Below are 21,682 nucleotides of genomic sequence, written 5' to 3' on the forward strand. Positions count from 1 at the left end.
TGTGATTACAAATACGGAAAGTGAAACTAAACGGGCGGAACTACACTTGACTATTATTTTGCACGGTAGTGTTACTATTAGAGAAGCGTCCTTAAAAAATTAGCGTTCCGTTAAAAAACTTTGTGGTGTGGTCTTTCTGCATGATTTGAAATTAAGAGCATCTGTATGTCTCGCGGAGTTAGAGGGCTTCATCATTCATCCATTGACGACAATTTGGGCTATCATGAGAGCATAAATTAAATGCCAGTGAAGTGTATTGAAAAATTAGCTGAGACATGCATTCTAACAATACAAAATCAGCAACTGCTGAAAACTTTTACGTAATGCCCTTCTTAATTACAAACACATCGATCACTATTATCTACATTCGGGAAATTTTTAGGAATAAGTTACAAAGCAATTGAAACAACTGAAGCACAGGTATTTCTCAGAACACAAATACTAATTCGTGTTCCCGCTGGCGTTTGTTTGATTCATTTTCAATCGATGCGACGTTTACTGAGAACATGTCCATTTTCATAAAGAAGAACGACGGTATATATAAGGGAAGTAAACATACAAGTAAATGGAAATAAAATCCAAAATGTCACTCTCTACGCCCGTTGATTACAAACACGACGTTTCGGCACTGACTAATTTCGCAATTGGATTTGTTCGGCAAGTTTTACTGTTTAACATCTACGGTGGGCCCACCCACTTTTGGAACATAGCGGCCCGCTGCAATCTGGTGCGTTTTACTGATTGCTCAGCCATGATGGTGGTGGTACCACCTGCTTTGACGAGCACTCCACGGTTGATATTCCATGGCTTAATGAGTTGGCTGTACTCTGTCTCCCCTTTAATCGCCAAATCTGCAAGTATCTTTCCAATGACAGGCACGAACTTCATACCCCATCCACCTGTGAAAAGGACGATGCGGTTATTGCTGCGTGCTTCTGGTAGAAAATCCAAAACAAAACCGACGCCGTCGTCGTCTTTATCACTGGATTCAGCAAAGCCAGCAATGCATGTTGAATGCTCTTCAGGTAATAGTTGGGGGATGAGAGAAGGCATTGATTTCTTCACAAAGCCACTAGTGAAACTTAAGGCGTCTTGATCGAGTGGCCTGTCGCCAATGTCTGGAGGATCAAACTTGAAGTCAAAACGCTCGCTTGATGTGAATGCTGAACCAACTCTTGCGTAATCTGGCCGCTTCTTTTCGCTCGGGAAACCGTAGTATAGGTTTAGGTCGTTCTCCTTCGGCTGACCAAAGAAAAACCAGATAGGCCAGTTCTTCATTGAAGCTGCGGACGAAGAGGTGCTTCTACTGAAGTATGTGGAGCTCCACAGATAGATGGTGAGGTTGATCTTCTCCGTGAAGGTGGGTGTTAGAGTTGATAAGACGTTGTTAACATAGCTACCAGGCGTCAGGATCACTTTCTTGCTTCGGATGCATTGCGGCTGCTGATCGATCCACACTCTCACCTCATCATCCAAACTGTAATCAATGCGTTTGACAGGCGCATTTTCAACTAGATCAGCTTTACCTGAACATTTCAACATCTTGTGAAGGCCGTCGATAACGGCAGGTACATTTATGGTGCCCCCATCACCAACATACAGAGCTTTTGGATTATCGATGTCGTTAACCGCGTCCGAAATGAAAGAAAACCGTTCATCGCTTTGAATTGCCTCTTTGCCTTCAAGCAAATCGTAGTCTACTCTTAACGCTTTCAGGTTTTCTACAGCCTTGTCAATGTTGCCCTCACTGCTTTCGACAGTAGCATCGCCAAACCAAAGGCAGCCTGTTCTATCCAGAAGGGAGCTGTCATTTAACTCTTGCATGAGCTTGTCCCATTCTTTACTTGACTCGATAGCCAGTTTGCACAGATATCGCTCTGAGTAGCAGATACGAAATTGGCGACTAAACCCAGGACTTGAACCATATGTGTTTCCAAATTTGTACTGCTCAATGATCATTACTTTCTTTCCCTCTTTGACAGCGCACTGGTACGCCGCGGATAATCCCATGGGGCCACCGCCGACCACGATCACGTCGTATAATTCAGAAACACTTGCAGCCATGATCGTTTATTTTGATGCTGTTCTCTTTACGCGATCTCTTCTCCTGATCAGTCTAAATTGCTGACGTAAATGAACTGTGAACGGAATGATGCAAAGTGTAAAGAAGAGGTGGACATTGGGCACTTCTGAACACCGCAAATTCGGCAGATACTACCGCAATGCCGCAAAAACAATCGCTAAATACCGCATTGCTTCAATACCGAGTCTAAAAGGAATGTCACACCGAAACCAGTACTCTGTATGTTAAAGTTTAGAGAAAATAACACGGAAATAACAATTACGAACTTGTTACTGAACGTTAGGTCAGGTAATTTTCGATTTAGACAAAATAAGTAACATACCGACCGCATTTCGAGGTTAAAATTACCGAAATACCGCAAGAAAAATTGTCCAATACCGCAATACTGCAAACCACAATGTCCCCCTCTAAAAGACTTAATGGTTAGGAGTCAGAGATGTCACGTCTCAGGCGTTTGAAGACGTTGAATTTCCCATTAATTATTTGACTGCCAATAAAAACACAACTTCTTTTTGTATGTCCTTACCGGTTGTAACTTCAGTCAGACAGCAAAGTAGTAAAGAGCTTGTGCTTGAATGTCGAAGTCAAAACTGCTGCAACGAAAGCAGGAAGCTTCAATGTGAACTGAAGTCAAAAAGCCATGAATACTTTGGTGTAATTTTGACAGGTCGAAGATTGAGTAGCCACCAATCAAATGCGTCCCAATAAGCTTTCAGAGCTAAATTCGGACACAGTGAATTATCATTGTGTTTGATGAAACCGCGAAGGAAACAAACAACTTAGCGTTGCCTCGATAACTTTTCCGTCCTAAATAAGGCTGTAACCCTGTAGTTGTTTTATTACTTATTTGACCTGTTTTATTTGTGCAAGCAAGCTGGAAATTCTAGCGACTATAAACAAGGTGAGGTTCAAAGCTGCATGGGCGGACTTTGGGCCTAGGCTTCAAAACCAGACAGCTCTTGACAAAATATTCAAATTCTGTTCTATAAAGAACTTCTGCTTGAATGACGAAGATAACTGTTACAAAGAAACAGGATGCTTAATGTGCTTGGCGCGGCGTCTGTTTTAATTCTAATCAGACACTTTACATGATACAGAGCGTAATTGGCAAATTGCGTCATAGGTGCCATGCCCTTTCGCTTTAGCATAGTTAGTAGACTACTACTAACTATGGCTTTAGGAACCGTTCAAGTGCGCTTCTATCACGAACGCTCAAGAACGAAGCTTATAAAACGCGTCATACAACTGCACTACAAAGTTTTTGCGAATTGCTTCATTTCTTAGGAAAATTAACTCCAGAAAGTGATTCGGATGGAATACCAGACGGAATAAGAACTCAATTAATTACACCCGTCACAACGTAAATAAATTATAATTTAAGATTACTTCAAACCTTGGCGGGGCTACTTTTTTCCAAATTTTCTTTTTTCCAACCAAATTAAAGTTCATTATTCAAGGCAAAAGTCTTAGTTAAATCCATATCCTGAAACATCTGGGCAAATCCTTGTTTCAACGAAGCGGTCAACTCCTGTAAGTCAGTCGACGCTATCAACAACGTCGACATTAGATTCCGGACGCGTTCGTTTTGAGAAGAACTACTTTTTCTTTTTAAGTTGTCTTTGTTGCCTTCGGTTCAACATTGGTTGGATTATAGGGCATCACGGCTTTGAGAATTATCGCTTTACAAATCGAATTTCTTCTACCGTGTTGGAGCGCAAAGCTACACATCATTCATGACCTCGTTCACTGAATGATCGCCATCAGGTAATGTGCCCCTTTCCAAATATCAAATAATTGAAAACATTATTGGAGGCCGAAATTCACTTGATCATTAATTGCTAGCTACATTTGCAAAATAACTTCCTCCATGCAATAGCTGGATCCGTTCAACAAGGAGGTCGCCGGGGATCAAGCTTGCGTTGAAAAACGATTGGAACCGTTTAATTGCGCTTCTATCACGAACGCTCAAGAATGAAGCTTATAAAACGCGTCATACAACTGCACCACAACGTCTTTGAGAAGTGTTTCAATTCTTCCAAAAACGTACCCAGAAAAGTGATTCTGAAGGAATACCAGGGGGAATGAGAATTCAATCAATCACACATGTACGCAATGTTAATGAAATACAATGAATTATAATTACAATGATACTTCCGTAATTACAAAACACAATATATTTTATATTCAGAAAGTTAAACTAAACAGGCAGAATATTATTTTGCACAGAAGTGTTACAGTTAGAAAAGTGTCCGTGAAAACTAAGCGTCCAAAACATCGCTGGCGATCTGATATTTCTGCATGAATAAAAGGGCGTGAAAGGGCTTTATCATTCATCTGTCGACGACAAATTGGGCTAGATAGATAATCTTTATTTATCCACGGTAAAACTTCGTTAGCTGTAAAATACCTTATACCTAATAATGAAAAATAATTAAATGAAAAGCTGCTTTCCACGAATGCCATGCCTTACTGTTTTTTCCTCAGAGTCCCTTAGGTTATATATGCGGCTTCTCGCCTTTCAAATTTAGAACCATATACGGAGACCTGTAAAACGTCTTAGCTCTTTGAACTTGCTGCTGGCAAGCTAGATTTTTCCACCCTAGAAGTTTGAACTATCATGTTATCATGCATGCATAAGGAAAATGTTTAATATATTGAAAAATTGGCTCAGCAACTGCTGATAACTTTTACGTAATGCCCTTTTTAACGAGATATACAAAGATCACCATTATGTAGATTCGGGATAATTTTCAGAAGAAGATAAGGAACAATTGAAGCAACTGAAGCACAGGTATTTCTCGGTACACAAATACTAATTCATGTTTCCGCTGGCGTTTTGTTTTTGTTTTTTTTTGTGTGATTCATTTTCAATTGGTGCAACGTTCGTTGAGGACATTTCTGTTTTCAGACAGTAGGACGACTGTATAATATAAGGGAAGTTGAAATATATATAACTAAACAAATAAATTCCAAAACTTATTGATTTTTCTTCACTACTAGTTTCCCAATGGATTTTTTGCAGCGTTTTACTATATCACAACTAATTTGTTCCTCCTACGGGCCTAGCCACTTTTCGAACAAAGCTGCTCGCTGCAAACTGGTATTACGTTTTACCGATTGCTGGGCCATGATGTTGGTGGTGCCACCTGCTTTGACGAGATCTCCACGGTTGATATTCCATGGCTTTATGAGTTGGCTGTACTCTGTCTCCCCTTTGATCGCCAAATCTGCAAGTATCTTTCCAATGACAGGCACGAACTTCATACCCCATCCACCTGTGAAAAGGACGATGCGGTTATTACTGCGTGCTTCTGGTAGAAAATCCAAAACAAAACCGACGCCGTCGTCGTCTTTATCACTGGATTCAGCAAAGCCAGCAATGCATGCTGCATGCTCTTCAGCTAATAGTTTGGGGCTAAGAGAAGGCATTCATTTCTTCACGAAGTCACCAGTGAACTTTAGGACGTCTTGATCGAGTGGCCTGTCGCTAATGTCTGGAGGGTCAAGCTTGTAGTCAAATCTCTCGCTTGATGTGAATGCTGAACCAACTCTGGCGTAATCTGGCCGCTTCTTTTCGCTCGGAAAACCGTAGTATAGGTTTAGGTCGTTCTCTTTCGGCTGACGAAAGAAGTACCAGATAGGCCATTTCTTCATTGGGGCTGAAGGCGAAGAAGGGATGCTGTTGAAGTAGGTGGAGCTCCATAGATAGATTGTGTGGTTGATCTTCTCCGTGAAGGTGGGTGTTAGAGCTGATAAGACGTTGTTAACATAGCTGCCAGGCGTCAGGATCACTTTCTTGGATCGGATGTATTGCGGCCGTTGATCGATCCACACTCTCATCTCATCATCCAAACTGTAATCAATGCGTTTGACAAGTGCATTTTCAACTAGATCAGCTTTACTTGAACATTTCAACTTCTTGTGAAGGCCTTCGATAACGGCAGGTACATTTATGATGCCCCCATCACCAAAATACAGAGCTTTTGGGTCATCAATGTCGTTAACCGCGTCCGAAATGAAAGAAAACCGCTCATCGCTCTGAATTGCCTCTTTGCCTTCAAGCAATTCGTAGTCAGTTACTCCCAACGCTTTGAGGTTTTCTGCAGCCTTGTCAATGTTGCCCTCACTGCTTACGACAGTAGCATCGCCAAACCAAAGGCAGCCTGTTCTATCCACTGAAGGGAGCTGTCATTCAACTCTTGCATGAGTTTGTCCCATTCTTTGCTTGACTCGATAGCCAGTTGGCACAGATATCGCTGTGGGGTGTGGAGACGTTCCATTGCGCATTTATTAGTCTTATTACAGAAGCTGAAAAGTGAACCTTAGAATATAATATGCATGGTAATACCGCTAAAAAGCCTTTGAAAAGTGCTTCGTTCCTTTTCTTGAACAGATAAAACATTGCCTAAATATCTGGAAGGGGGCATAGTTAGTTAAGATAAGGTTGAACCTGGGTAAATTTCTGAGTCGGTATGTTCTTAAATTTTAGTTAATCTCAGCTCAGCCTCATCGTTCTTATGAAAAGGTCCTTATAAAAAATAATACGTGTATAGGTAACTTGTAACCACAGGGGACCCCAGCACTTTATCAGCAATAAAAATAAATGTACTTTTTATTTACTTGTGTTCCTGTGTCTTTTTGAGTCGTTTAGAAGGGATTTGAATGAAGCGAAGGCGGTTTACGTTTCCGAATATTAAGATAGAGAACCACATCCTTTTCATGTCAAATCAAATTGGATGCCTCTGGTTCAACAATCTATCGCCCTTGAAAGCTATATAGAAAGTGTCAAAACGCAACTTGCTGACATCAGAATCAATAAGCCCAAAAATAATTTGTCACGCAATGAGATGGCAGCTTAAAAGAGCCTAAGAATAACTCTGCCATAAACCTCAAAAAAACGGATAAAGGAACAACAACGGTCATCATGAACAAATCAGACAAAATACAAGAGGCTGAAGTGCAACTCGAGAACAGAGAGCACTATAAACCTCTCGGAGCACCGATGGTGAACACCACACAAACAAAGGTCAACCAGATCATTGACAAACTGCATCGAGGCAAACACATCGATGACATGACAAAAAAATGGCTTTCTCAAACCACCAGCCCGCCTAGAATTCCTATCTTCTACACGCTTACAAAACTCCACAAACCTATTCTGGTCGGAAGACCGATCATCTCAGGTTGTGACGGCCCAACTGAAAAAATATCCTCTTTTGTGGATACATTGCTACAGCCTATCGCACAAAAACATCAATTTTATAGAAAAAACAAAGATAGGCCAAGACACAATTTTAGTAACAATGGACGTTTCTAGCTTATACACAAATATACCACAAGAGGAGGGAACAGAAATAGTATGCAAAGCATATGAGTCGTTCCACAACTTTGATCTCCCGATCCCCACGCGCTATCTAAGGGAAATGGTTGGTGTAATCCTAACAGAGAACTCATTTGAGTTCAATGGAAAAAATTATCTCCAAACAAATGGTATCGCAATGGGCACAAAGATAGCAGTGTCTTTTGCAAATATATTCATGGCGGAGATGAAACAAATTTAATTCAACAAAACAATAGCCCTTTTCACGGTTACCTTTGGTCATTTGCATTACAATAAAATCTAGCATGTAGGTGAGGCAATTTCGGGCTATTTTGCAGTTTTAGCCCGAAATTGCCTCGTATCCACGTTGGATTACATTGTAATGTAAATGAGAAAAATTAAGCGTGAAAAGGGCTATACCAAGCGAAGAAAATGGAAACGTTGAATTGATGACGTTTTCTCCCTTTGGGACTGCAAAAGAAATGAAGTGGATCGTTTCATTGAACAAGCTAACACATTCCACCCAACAATAAAATTCACGGCCGAGATATCAGAGAACGAAATAACTTTTCTTGATACAGTGGTGTTCAAAGGAGAGAGATTCACAGAAAAATCCCCCCTGGACATCAAAACACACTACAAGCCGACCGAAACCTTTCGATATACCCATTTTTCCTCGTGCCACCCTCCGGGGGTAAAAAGAGGTTTTATCAGAGGCGAAGCAATAAGACTGCTTAGAACAAACTCTTCTAAAACAACATTTGAAGAGTGCCTTGCAAACTTCAAACGACGCCTCGAAGCACGCGGGTATCCGAAGAAATATATAGAAAGGTCCCTGTCAGAGGTCATCTTTGACTCAAGACAATCGGCTCTTAAACCGCAAAAACAAAAAACGGCAGAGAGACTATTACCTTTTGTCACTACATACCACCCTGCAGTAAAGAAACTTAACAAAATCGTGATGGAAAACTGGAGTTTCATAGAAAATCAGCCTCTGCTAAAACCGATTTTTAAAAAGCCTCCGATCATATCAAACAAAAGAGGTAAATCTCTAACTTCATGCTTGTAAGAGCAAAACTATAATTTGAAGGCTTTTCATAATGCGACGCAACCACAAAAACCACATTGGGAGTCCATGCAGGCCTGTCTCTGTTTTTCCTGTCAAGTGGGACTTTGCCGATCACCATCTGATTCTTCAAACGTATTGTTCACGTGGTCCCAGTAAGCCTGTCTGATTCTTTTTCGAACTTCTCTTTTCAACAATTTATGGTATTTACTGCCTCTAGAGTTGTGTCCAGGGAGGGGTACTCCCTTATATGGGCTATAAAGGTATGTGCGGCCCCAAATGGTACGGTATGGTAGGGTATCGATTTTGGTCCTAAATAGGGTATGGTTTTAGCATCCTAGTCTTGAATCCTCCGTAGGAAAAAAGATGGCGTCTGGTACATTTACCCATAGTTCTTAGCGCACGAAAACCTAAACAACGTTCATAAAAACGTACAGAAACGTTATAAAATCTTCACACCTAGGGTACTTAATATCCTTTGTACAGAGACAAATGCTGCAATTATAAGGCTTTCTTCGTGCCTTTTGGGCTGTGTTAGGTTCGCGAGGCATTGTGGTAAAATGTGCAGCCGCCATCTTTTTTCCTACGGTGGATTGGGTACGTTTTTTAGAAGAAGCTACTTTCTGATCATTATCGATAAGACCACCATCAAAAGTCGTTCATAAATTATGTTTAGGGCAACTGTGCCAGCCGAGGGTGTCGAATTTTTGGTCAGGTGATAAATAAGGTAAGGACAATAGCAGATTTTTGTCATAAATAGGGTAAGGGTTTCAGCCGGAAGCGAGCCGTACACCTCCTCCCATTTTTTATGGGAGTACCCCCACCCCCACCCCACTCAAAAAGGCAGAACAACTGATCCCGATGGTCAGAACAACCACGAAGAAACATATTAATTGTTTCCTTTTATTCCGTTCTTTCATTATTTTATTTTACCGTATACCTATCTTTAATTTACACTGTCAATTAGTTTTACGTATTTCCGGTATTACGAAAATATGCCACAAAAAAACACGTTCCAATGTAAAATTCTCATTGTACCTGAAGAAGGCTGCCTTGGCCAGCCGAAACATACTACACCTTAAAAAAAATCATCCTACGTTGTGTCGGTTTCTGCTCTTATATTCTTAATTTTGCAGCACTTGCAACAGATTAGCTTAAATGTTCGAGTGTCATCTGGGTCAAACACTATTTGTCATCTCGCAAAGTAGAAAGTCTTTAACTTCATTTTGAGATAATTTACGTTGGATTCAAAAGGCAAAACAGTCTATAAATTTGATATCCTTACAAAAAAAGAATTCCTCAAAAGAGATTAACATTAACATTATTGAAATTAACGTTAATAAACCACGGCGCGAACACCCAGTACCTATTTGTTCTCTCTTTAGGGAATGTAAATCTTTGGTCAGATCCGGGCAACTCTGAAAATCCTGAAAATATATGTTAAATCACAGAAATATTTGTTTTGCTAAGCACAATTTTCCCTGACTTTCAAAAAAGGAAAACGCTGGACTGACTTCCTTTTCTCTTGCAGACAAATTTTTCTTCCTCCTCAATTTTCGTTCTTTCTTATAACCCAAGTAATGGCCGCTACAACAGGCCAACAAATAAACATTTGTAAATAACTCAATGAAATTAAAAGTTAAAAATTACTTTCCGTTGTTGCGAGACACATTTTCTTAATACCATTCAAGGAAATGGGATCTATCAGCCACCCAACAATAATATTAACAAGTGATCTCGACACTCAAAATGGCAATTGATAAGAAAAAGCTTTTACAGTCAACTAACTCACTTCACTTTTTTCAACGTCTTACCCATCCCCCTTTTTTACGTTTAGCGTCAAATGCGTTAACTGATTTAGGGTCGGTCGGTATGATTTTTAATTATAATGAGCCCCAAACACAAAAATCAGGAGCGGTCTGGAACTAGGAGGCCCGGTAACTCAGCATCGTTGCCGTGGAGCCTGGAAACAATGACGTGGTCACAAAATCAACATGGCTGCAATGCAGGTCCAAAAAAAGACAAGATTGATGTGGTGGTAAAAATCAAACGAAAACATGGCAAAAAGTATTCAGCTGTAAGAAACGCCGTTAATAAATCGTGTTAATTTTTGCAAAATTTTCCTTTTCTTGAAAACATGAAAAGTTGGGTCTGCCGGACGATGCTAAACTGAAGAAGAAAAAGAGGGGTAGCATAACGTGCGTTCAAATTTTATATATTTTTTACGCCAAACGATTAAAATTTTGGCCGTTCTTAGCTATCAGTGCGCCTTATTAAGACCCTACAACAACAAAAAAACACCACTTAGGTTTAACGTCTATAGCCAAGTGTAATCGATTTTGTTTTCTCGCTTACAAACCTTTGAAAAGAAAATCGCCCATTTTTCTTGATTAGTGGAAGTCCGTACCCTAACACTAAAGACTTTTCAGCATTTGTGTTGAACTCAGCAAAAACACATTTAAACTGGAAAAAATAGTCAATTTCCACTTAAGTTTAAACTAATTGTCTATTATCAAGTCTATTATCAGGTAAAAGTGTTCAGCGAAGTCATTTCACTTTCTTGGGCCATCCACCCTCGTTGCGAATGTAGAACTGAAAAGCTGCTCGTAGACCAGACTCCAAGGCACCCTGAATCCATCCCGAAGCAAACGATAGGCCTTCACCAGCAAAGAAGATGTTAGCCATAGGGTATTCCATGAGGTAGCGAACGTTTTGGTACTGGGTGGGTTTAAGTAGGGCATAGGCTCCTTGAGCGGTTGGGTGGTTGTACCATGCTAAGACGGCCCCCGTTTCAACCTGGTCTTTGATCTCTGGGTGGATTGTGGCTATTTGCTCTACTACCTCGTGTAAAGCAGTAGTAGGATCCAGGGAGCCAAAGAGTAAGGCTTCCGTCTTCCACGTGTAAACCAACAGGATGCCTTTTTCTCCAGGATGCTCTCCAGTGAGGTTGCTTGGATAATGGAGCTGGCCGATTGGAAGATTTGTTTTGGAGAATCCTCCTTTGATGCCGTCTTTCTCCCAGAATCTGGTCCTAGTTTGTATGAAGAGTTTGGTTGCTGGACCGGTAAAGATGTCTTCTATGGCCTTGTGGAAATCCTGTGGGGGAGGCTCCGTGTGTTCATCGAGGGGTGTGTACTTGATCTGCCTAAGAATGTTGATTGGAGTTGCGACGATAACAGCATCTCCTTCGACCTGGAAAGGTTGCCTGCTGTTGCTGAAGTAGCCTTTAATCACCACGTGATTATTTTCAGTATCATCTTCGTCAAATTTGTAGATGATTTCTTTGACTGTACGGTTGAAGTGAATTCTATCGTGAAGGAAAACTTCAGGATTCCATCCTCCGTTGTTTTTTTCGGTGAAGGCTTCTGGTAACAAAGACATCCCACCTTTGATGCAGTGCATGTCTGATGACCACCACTGTCCCAGTTGATCACGGAGGTATTGCACAAGACTTTGATCAAGCTGCTCTGTGTAGGAGAAGACAGAGTAGGCAGTGATGGCAGCATCAGGCCAGGGAAGGTACTTCTTGAGCTCTTCAAGGCTTGTCAAAGAGATGCTTTGTTTTTTTTCGAGAACTTTTTTCTCGACTTTTGTCATCACTGCTTCGTAGGTACTTTGTAAGAAGCCATCAAGTGAAAACTGACTCCAGAGATCAATCCACTGATTCCAGGCATCGCTTGGTTTAACGCTGGGATCGTTGAGCAAATCAAGCAGTTGATCTGTTACAACTTTAGTGGTGCGATTGTAATATTCATCTGCAGTTAGATAGAGATAAAATTACAGTCAAAGATGCCATCTAGACAATAATAATAATAATAGTAATAATAATAATTAATATTTCTATGGCGCAAATTAGGACATGAATATGATCAGATGCGCCTTAAACAAAGCTAATTCAAAATGATCTTAAACTAACAAAGGTACTTTGCAGCAAGAGACTATGATTTAGATCATCGTCTTTTGTTTGTAGTTGTATCCATTTTGCAGCTAGTATGTTAATTCGCCTGTTCTAAAGACATCGGATGGTTTTTTTCCTTCCTAGCAAGTGATCTTTCTCTTTTAATTATTTTTAGATGCATTTTAGGTGCCGAACAAAGGCAATTAAAAGTCGCATTTTAAGTAAGTCATTCCGATGGTTTCCGGCATAACACATTATCTATCCTGAGTTTTCAACACTTTTCCCTCCGTAAATTCTATTTCTTATTACTCGGGCTTCCGTAGGAAAGCCCGAGTCATAAAATGCAAGTGTTTTGGTCGCTAAAAGGAGGGTCATGGTCCCAGGCGTTCCATGCATAGACCATGGAAACTGGGGACGAGAAACGCGACATTGCTCGTTCGCAGGGCGCTTATACAGAACGCGGTGTTTTGCGAAGAAAGTTTTGGTGAGAATCGCGCCTTATACGTTCATCTCGCATACAAAGATGATCGTTTTCGGAAAGGGTCGGTCCAGGAATTATATCGCTTGAAAGGCAGCCAGGTAAGCAGAAGTCAAGCTCGAAACGTTCTCGTGAGATAACAACTGAGCCGGTCGCGGTATGAGTTCAAACTACGAAAACACTGACAAAATAGGTAGTCAATGATTGCATGTGACTACTGCTGATATTATTTAGAACAATGCAGTAAATGATCATACTGCAATAAAACGAGCTGAATACCAAAATGATTTTAGACTGATAGCTCATTAAAAACATGCGATTTGTTTCTTGCACCGCGCGCAATATGCCGATCTCCAAATTTGTAAAGATTAGACTTTCGGTAACTTGAATTAAATATCTTACCTCCAAGTTGGTTGGCTTCCTAGTAGGGTGCAGGAAAAAAAATAGTTTGTGATTTTGGAGGCAAATTGTGCGGGAAAATTAAAACTTCCATTGTGCGGGGAATTATGCGGGATTATTGACGAACCAATGTTCTCTGCATTGACGATAGCCGGTTTAGCCAAATTTATTTCATTAGTAGTTCAAATATATTTAGCACTCTTAGCAATCGCCAATTCTTTTAGAAAACTGTGTCTGACTGCTTAAGAAAATCATGTTGCGTGACATGAACTAGACGAGTATGAAACCAAAATTAAATAGCAAAACAGAATGCCGCATTTCCCCTTATAAATGAGTTCCTTTTTAAAAATACTCCTGCCTTGATTCAATAAAAATATGTAGGTTAAATATTTATTCATAAACAACGTTAAGGGTGGCAAATTCTCGGAAGTTATCCGCAAAAAGCACAACTTGAAAGTTTATGCAAATTAAGTGCAATGCTATTTGCGCCTTGTCATAGGGCTGTGGTTTTCGCGAAGGAGTTTATCTATTCGCCCTCCAAAGGAAATATGACTCGTGAAAAGGCGTTAAGATCGCAACACGGCAAAGATGTTTAGCTGCACAATTTACTCGGATCGCCACGACCAGTAAACGAACTTTGTACAATTTCTGCTAGCATGTACAATGTAATCGCCACAAGTTGTAAAAAGACCTCGAAAATTCTTTGCAAACAAGTTCTCCATAAGCGCGTAGACAGCTGTGCTTCATTCTTGAACCAAAATGGTTTAAACTCACAACTTGCGATTGGATTAGGAGGATACTCAACGAAGCAACTTGAATAGTAAATACCTAAGCGGAGTTCTTGAGCTAAAATATCCTGATTCTTTAATTTGTTTTTATTGTGACCAATACGCGTTTTCGTAAAGTACGATTTGATACTGCGGTTCGAAGCCCGAGTAAACGCTCTTAGAGCGTCTAGTTTCACACTTTCTTTTGCCCTCCTTGGGGCAGTGCAATTTCGTGCGATTCCGATGTGTGTTAAAAGCAAAGAAAGACTTGTTTTGGGATTGGTGTGTACGGCAGTTGGGATATCGTAGAACCAAGGGATTTTAGAGGCTTGAAAATGTTTCACTTCCTGTGACTGTAGAATACACTAATGGCGCATAGCAAATGTGAAGTTTGCAACCACCTTAGACAGCTGCAGCGTTTTAAACTTACCGATACTTGTGATCTCTTTCACTCCATTGTTTATTAGCGTAGCATCCCATCCAGGCCAAAGTTTGTTCATCCAGGTCAAAGGATCTTCATTCCAATCTGTAAAATACACGAAAAGGTGATTACCTTTACATAATTTACATAAGTTTAGCTGTAAGTAAGCGACGTGTTGTAAGGCCAGGCCACTACACTTCAGTTTATCGAGCCCCCGAATTCTAAAACTCAATTTCACTCTGAAATAAACTTCCTAAGCTACAGGACTACCCCTGGCTAAGGAGGGCTACAACCGACTTTGCGGGAAAACGTTTGACACTGGAACATTAACTTGTAGATTTTATTTACTTGTCATAAAGACCCTTTCCTCTCTCAGTGCCTCTCCCGCCCAGGTGTAAAAATGGTTAAATACACGAATTGGGAATTAGGTCAGAGCATCTCATTTCAAAATATAACCGTTCTTCACTATATACCTACTAAATGATGTAAATTTAGCTGTATCGTATAAAAATCTACAAGTCAGCGTCGTGTTGTAAGGTCAGGCCACTGCACTTCCATTCGTCAAGCCTAGCCCCAAATTCTAAAACTCAATTTCATTCTCAGAGAGATAAACTTGTTAAACTACAGAGCTACCCTCAGCTCGGAAGCTTCCATGGAAGACATTTCACGTTGAAACATTAGCGAGTAGATTTTATTTATGTATCATAAAGCTCACCTTCTACACGAACAGCGTCTTCGTTATAAAACTTGAAATAAGCTTTCTCACTGTAGTTGGCAAAATGTGCCAAGGGTAGGCTGAACCGCTCCTCAGAAGCATAAAAATCTGTGAGAAAATGGGTCTTGGTCTTCGCGTCAGGGAGACATGGTAGCCTCATGGCACCAGCTGCAAATGGCATTTATAAAAATGCAAAAGGATTACGAAACCAATCATTACGGATAGTTTATAGGAAGAATAAAACCACTTCTCTCTGAATCGACTATTATACTTACCCTCAGCATGGAGTCCCTTTGCAAAACCATCTTTTTCCCCAAGGGTGTAAACTCTGCCTCCTACTCGCGTCTGGCTCTCTAATACCATTACGTCGTGTCCAACTTGTGCCAGCTCAAATGCAGCCACTAGCCCTGCCATTCCGGCTCCAACCACAATCACTTTCTTTGGCTTTTGCGTCTTTGAATGCCGCTTAGGGTCCTCCATGCTCTGGATCCATTTTTGGAAAGCATAATTTAGACCCTCGTTAGCGATATCCATCAGTAGTGGTTTTAAAAGATCGCTCTGTTGAACAGGTCCTTGATCTCTTTCAATCTTAGGCTTTTTGACCTCATGGACCTTTTGAGGTTCTCTGGGGGCTGCAAACATAGCCACTGTAGGGAGTGGGCTTTTGTGTGCATCATTCACATAGTTCCCTAGATCTCCAGTAATCCAGTTTGGTTCGTTCTTTAACAAAACCCTGCCCAATCGCTTGGCGACGTCTCGATCTGTCTGTCTCGTCATCGTGAATTCCCAGCTGTAGATATCAAAGAGTTTCTATTAGGATCTCAATAGAGTTAACCGTTAGCCTTAAAACAGGGCAAACATTTAGCCGTGAGGTGTAAAAATTGGAAAAGTTTAAACGTTAGCCGTAAAAAAAATTCAATCGTAAACAAATTTTAGTCAGAAAAGTGAAAATCTCAAGATCTCTTGTCAAGATTTGTTGTATCTTGTCTTGTGTTTTTGTAGTACAGAGAAAGGCCAGGAGACTTAGTAGTGGCAAAATTGTTAACAATTCTTGTTATAATACCTTCAGTTATTCCATCCCAGAATGGTCCTAAGACCTTAACTGATGTTTTATACTCTGGAGCATCCCAGACCCGAAAAACTGGACTTCGGTTCCGAGGGTTACCCAGGATGGTATGGTAACAGCTAGAATTGAACCGTGCATGATCGTCTGTTTTGAGAGTCCTTCACTTCTGATTGGTGCGTTTATTTTTGTGACGTCTAAATGAAACAGGTGGTGGTTGAGAAAACCTGCAAGTTTTGGGATCTTTCTGAGGCAATTTGATTTTTTTTTTATATATATATATATATAATAATACTCTTCACTGCAAGAATTCTCTCGATTTGTTTTCCTTTTGTGACGTTTCAAGGGAAGTCGAAGGGGAAAGCGCTGTATCATATTTATGTGCAGACATGACGTATGTGCCTATTTTATCCATTCGATACGATATGACAACTTTATTTAAACAAGGTATTTCTATCAGTCTATTTATGATAATCAACTGGCTACAGTACCTATCTTCATAACTACAATCAAAGAATGACAATCCCCCCAAACTGCTTTGCATGGAGGCCGTGTAGAAAAAATCTACTTAAAACTGTGGCGACTTAGTTTAATCTTGAGCTCGGTTAATGAAGTTGCTTGTCTTAGTTCTATAGCTAAGTTGTTCCACAACTGAGCTCCACTGTAAGGAAAACTTCTCTTCACTGCGAGGTTGTGGAAGAACTAATTTGTTTTCATTATTCCTTAATAAACGATGAGCACTAGCATTGTCGCGATAAACAAATCTGTATTTACTGAGGTGATTGACCAATTGATAATATCTCGACCGACTGCTTGGACACGACTGCGGTGCGCTTCAAAGCAAATATAGCGAAAGACGTTGGCGTAAGTTCACAGGCATCAGTAGACTTTCTAAAAGTCCTATCCAATAATACTTCCCTGGCCTGTTGGTTTCTCGCGCTCGGGACTTCGTCGCTCGAAGATTGCCCTCTCCCTTCGCTCGAGGGAGATGAATAAGCGAAGGATTAAGCAAAGGTCGACTTGTTGGCAAGTCTAAGGCATCAGGTGACAACTACTTTGTATCAGAACGCACTCGTAACGCTAAATCGATGTGTCTAGTTTCTAGGCTAAGCTTTAAGGGAGCTACGTCACAGTTTGAGCATCTTGAAAAGTTTAGCTTAAATTTTTCAAGTTTGTCGTTTTTTAAATCTTCTCCCTTAACCATCCTTGGTCCTGTATGGTTTATTATCTTATTATGTGGCTAGAAGATAAACCAAATCCTGTGCTTTGATTGGCTACACGAGCGGGCAAGATGGCGCTATCTTGTCCCCTAGGGATTACACGCTGTGTTCCGCAACAAAGACTTCTCCGAACTCGAGGCAGATGCCATGATAGTAAATCCTTTATTGACCAAGCCTGTTTGGTCGAGAGGACTAAATATTGTACCTCGACTCCGTCTCAGTCCATAAACGCTACAAAAAAGAACTTGGCCAATATCCAGCGATCTTGTCCTGGTGCCGTGACTGCCGTGACGTATAACATGGACTTTTCTCAGAATCTCTAAAATAATCTGAAATTGCTTCGCTTGCTTTGAAGGTTTCTCAAATCGTAAAATAAATAAAATAATAAATAAATTACAGCATCTGGAGAGGAAGCCAATTCCGCCTAAGCTGCTTTTCATGTTGGTCCTATATCCAAGTGGAATTGGAATTTAGAGTGTTGGTTTTTGTGGCGGTTGAAAACAGGAGAGCCCGGAGAAAAACCCTTGGAGCAAGGCGAGAACCAACAACAAACTCAACCCACATATGGCATCTGGCCGGAATCGAACCCGGGCCACATTGGTAGGAGACGAACGCTCTCACCACTGCGTCATCGCTGCTCCCGTGTACAGTCGTGTACATTCGTACCTCCATATGCGACCATCTCTCATTAAGCGACCACCATCTCAAAATCAAAGTCTCCTGTGAAACCAGCTCATGGATAGGGATAAGTGTAGAGAAGGTAGTTGAACCACAAACAGAAGAGGAATTGGTGGATTTGGAGTGTTAGAATATATTTGGAACGCTGACAAATATCAAAAAAGGAAAAAAAAGCGAGCCACTGAACTTGCAAAACAAAAAGCCTATAAACAATGGTTGGAGTGCAAAGCTGCACATCATTCTTCGTTCACTAAATGACAACCGTCCTTAACTGAATACGCCCCATTCAAAAGATCAAATAATTACCATTGTTGGAGGCCGCAATTCGCTTTAACATAGCCTGCTAGCGATGCAAAAACACTTCCGCCATACAGTTACTGGATTCAGTCAACAAGGATGTCGCTGATGATCAAGCTTGCCTTCAAACACGAATGCGTTGTTTGTGACTTTCAGCTTGCCTAGTCTAAATATGAACTTTTTCCTTAGCATTAGACGAGGTGTCTTTAAAAGTTTCTTCATGTCCACCGAATCTTTACGCTCAAAATAATATACCTCTAAATTTTTAACCTTTGCTGCAGCTGATGTCGACATAGTTATTTGCACATTGAAAAACGGTCTGTTATAGACTGTTATCTTCGGAACTGCGGGCAAGTCGATTCTAGAGCTTCAGGGATTAAGACACTAACTGGTACTTTTCTATGCAAGCGTCAAGGACCCCTCCCCGACTGCATCAGTTGTAACATGCCTAGCCTTTTGATGTCAAGAAAAGTTATTTGACTGCCAATAGAAACACGTCCTCTACTTGTATATCCTTACCGTTTGTAAATTCTGTCACGCAGCAAGGTAGTAAAGAGTTTCTGCTTGAATGACGAAATCGAAACTGTTGCAACGAAAGTAGGAAGCTTTACTGTGAAAGTCAAAAAGCCATGAATACTTTGGTTTGATTTCGACAGATCGATGAGTGAGTAGCAGCCAATCAAATGTGTCCCAATAAGCTTTCAGAGCTAAATTTGTTATGACACTGGAATTAAGTTTGTTATCATTGTGTTAGATGAAACCGCAAAGGACACAAATAATTTAACGTTGTCTCGATTAATCACGAAACTTTACCTCGATAACTTTTTCGTCCAAAATAAGGCTATAACCCTGTGGTTTTTTAATTGCATATTTAACCTGTTTTATTTGTGCAAGCAAGCTGGAAATTCGAGCAACTTTAAACAAAATGAGGCTCAAAGCTGCACTAGTGGACTTGCAGCCAGGGCTTCAAAACCAGACAGCTCTTGACCTACTATTCAAATTCTATTTTGTAAAGAACTCCTGCTTGAATTCCGAACGTAACTGTTACCAAGAAAACAGGATGTTTATTGTGCTTGGCGTGGGGTCTGTTTTTATTTGAATCAGACACTTGGCATAATAGAAAGCGTAATTCGCAAATTGCGTCATAGGTGCCATGCCCTTTCGCTTTTGGAACCGTTCAAGTGTGCTTCTATCACGAACGCTAAAGAACGAAGCTTATAAAACGCGTCCTTGAAAATTGCTTCATTTCTTAGAAAAATTTACTCCAGAAAGTGATTCAGATGGAATATCAGAGGGAATAAGAGCTCAATCAATCAAACACGTCACAATGTAAGGGTGCGGTCATTATTTATTGCCTGGTGGGAGGGGAGGGGCGGAGAACTTTAGGCGGAGTCATTTAATTTTTAGAATAACAGAAAGGGGGGATCAGTCATTACTGAGGGCCCAAAAGGGGGATCACTAAATGTCACATGCCCATACGGACTTGGTGGACGGCTAATTGGAACTCTAAAGGGTAACTTTGCAGTTTCCAAACACTTGGGATGGTTAGATTGCTCGTATGTCAACTGACATCAGTCACAGGGTTCTCAGAAGAACGGCGGAAATACAGCGGCTGTAAAATTGAATGTAGCCACCTGCTCCGGTCATTAAAATTTGTACACATATAACAATAAATTAAGACTTTCAGACTAAGACGTTTCAAGAAGAAAATAGTATTTAAAAGGGTGAAACAGGACTACTTGCTAGGTCTAATTTTATGATCATAGACAACTCATTTTCCGTAATCCTTTACCCTCCCCTCCCCCTTCCCCCACTACAAAGTCTTTGAGAATTACTTCATTTCTTAGAAACATTTACTCCAGAGAATGATTGAGGTGGAATAGCAGAGGGAATAAGAGCTCAATCAATCAAACACGTCACAATGTAAATGAAATAGAGTTGAATTAGACTGGCACTCCCCCAATTACAAAATGCAGTCTATATTAAGAACGTTAAACTAAACGGGCGGAATATCATTTTGCACAGCAGTGTTACTGTCAGAACAGTGTCCATTGAGACGCCGACCATAGGCAATGGTCAAAGGGAAGCGAGAGAGGAATCCGAAAGAGGAAGATTGCAGTCTTCCTATGTGACTCCCTAAATAGGAGGCTAAGTTTGACCAAAAATCGTTTCACAACGAATACGGTTTATTGCTGCTCGATTGGAAGCAGTTGAAATTTATTTTTCCAAAGAGTTATATTATTTCTCTCTCTTAGAGTCCATTTCCAGCAGTGATGGTGGGGGGAGGGATGGGAGGTCGGAGATGAAAGCTGCACATGCGTCGCATGGGGGAGGGATATATGTAAATAGTGTGCCCAATTACCGTTTTTTAAGCTAACTACCATTGACACTGAAATAAAGTCTTTCATTCGTTCATGGGAGGTTGGAGTTCAAAGTCCCTTTCCAAATATCAAATAGTTAACGTTGTTAGAGGCCGAAATTCACTTGAACATTCCTTACTAGCTGCATTTGCAAGGCAACTTCCGCCATGAAATGACTGGATCAGCTCAACAAGGAAGGTCGCTAATCAAGCTCGCGTTGAAACGCGAATGCCTTGTTTATGACACTCAGCTTGCCTTCACTAAGAGTTAACTTCTTCCTTAGAATTAGACCAGGCGTCTTTAAAATAATATACCTCTAGATTTTCAACCTTTCTTGCAGCTGATGCCAACAAAGTCATTTGCACTTTGTTTCGAAAACAGTCTGTTATGGACTGTTATCTTCGGAACCTCGGGCAAGTCGATAGTAGAGCTTCAGTGTTTAAGACAGTAAATGGTACTTTTCTATGCTAGCGTCAATGACCCCTCCCTGGACTGTCAGCTGTAACATGCCTAACCTTTTGATACCAAGAACAGTTATTTAACTGCCAAAAAAAACACGACTTCTACTTGTATGTCCTTACCGGTTGTAACTTCCGTCAGACAGCAAGGTAGTCAAGAGATTCTGCTTGAATGACGAAATCAAAACTGTTGCAACGAAAGCAGGATGCTTTAATGTAAAAGTCAAAAAGCCATGAATACTTCGGTTTAATTTTGACAGGTCGATGCCAATCAAATGTGTCCCAATAAGCTTTCAGAGCTAAAATTGTTATGACACTTAAACAAAGTGAATTATCATTATGTGAGATGAAACCGAAAAAAAAAGTAAACAAGGTCATGGGTTTGAAGCCCGTTGAAGCCTGATTTTTTTTTCTAGGCTCTAATTTCACAATTGCTTAAAGTGTATGTGTAACTGCGAT

At 40.6% G+C, this 21,682-nt stretch overlaps 2 protein-coding genes and 2 pseudogenes across 4 annotated transcripts; 1 reads left to right on the forward strand and 3 right to left on the reverse strand.

Annotated features, from left to right (window-relative positions):
- Positions 1–236: 236 nt before the first annotated feature.
- Positions 237–2,804, reverse strand: LOC149107511 (putative bifunctional amine oxidase DDB_G0291301). Of its 2 annotated transcripts, none has more exons than XM_089296705.1 (2): positions 2,610–2,804; positions 237–2,138 (listed from the first exon to the last, which is right to left on the reverse strand). In XM_089296705.1, the coding sequence occupies exon 2, from the start codon at positions 2,062–2,064 to the stop codon at positions 679–681; it is 1,386 nt and encodes a 461-aa protein (XP_089152831.1). In that variant the 5' UTR covers positions 2,065–2,138; positions 2,610–2,804; the 3' UTR covers positions 237–678. The 2 variants fall into 2 exon arrangements, with proteins under 2 accessions (XP_089152831.1, XP_089152832.1); XM_089296706.1 differs by lacking the exon at positions 2,610–2,804 and adding an exon at positions 2,406–2,527.
- Positions 2,805–4,917: 2,113 nt separating this feature from the next.
- LOC149107512 (putative bifunctional amine oxidase DDB_G0291301) lies at positions 4,918–6,363 on the reverse strand (annotated as a pseudogene).
- A 632-nt stretch (positions 6,364–6,995) lies between these two features.
- LOC149107513 (uncharacterized) lies at positions 6,996–8,486 on the forward strand (annotated as a pseudogene).
- An 872-nt stretch (positions 8,487–9,358) lies between these two features.
- On the reverse strand, positions 9,359–21,449 carry LOC110048038 (uncharacterized). Of its 2 annotated transcripts, none has more exons than XM_089296570.1 (5): positions 21,347–21,449; positions 15,423–15,937; positions 15,148–15,315; positions 14,442–14,537; positions 9,359–12,224 (listed from the first exon to the last, which is right to left on the reverse strand). In XM_089296570.1, the coding sequence occupies exons 2-5, from the start codon at positions 15,922–15,924 to the stop codon at positions 11,017–11,019; spliced, it is 1,974 nt and encodes a 657-aa protein (XP_089152696.1). In that variant the 5' UTR covers positions 15,925–15,937; positions 21,347–21,449; the 3' UTR covers positions 9,359–11,016. The 2 variants fall into 2 exon arrangements, with proteins under 2 accessions (XP_089152696.1, XP_089152695.1); XM_089296569.1 differs by lacking the exon at positions 21,347–21,449 and adding an exon at positions 18,925–19,038.
- Positions 21,450–21,682: the final 233 nt, after the last annotated feature.

The sequence above is a fragment of the Orbicella faveolata genome, unplaced genomic scaffold, assembly GCF_042242905.1.
Source record: "Orbicella faveolata isolate gen_17 unplaced genomic scaffold, um_ofav_v1 contig_27, whole genome shotgun sequence".
Taxonomy (NCBI): Eukaryota; Metazoa; Cnidaria; class Anthozoa; order Scleractinia; family Merulinidae; genus Orbicella; species Orbicella faveolata.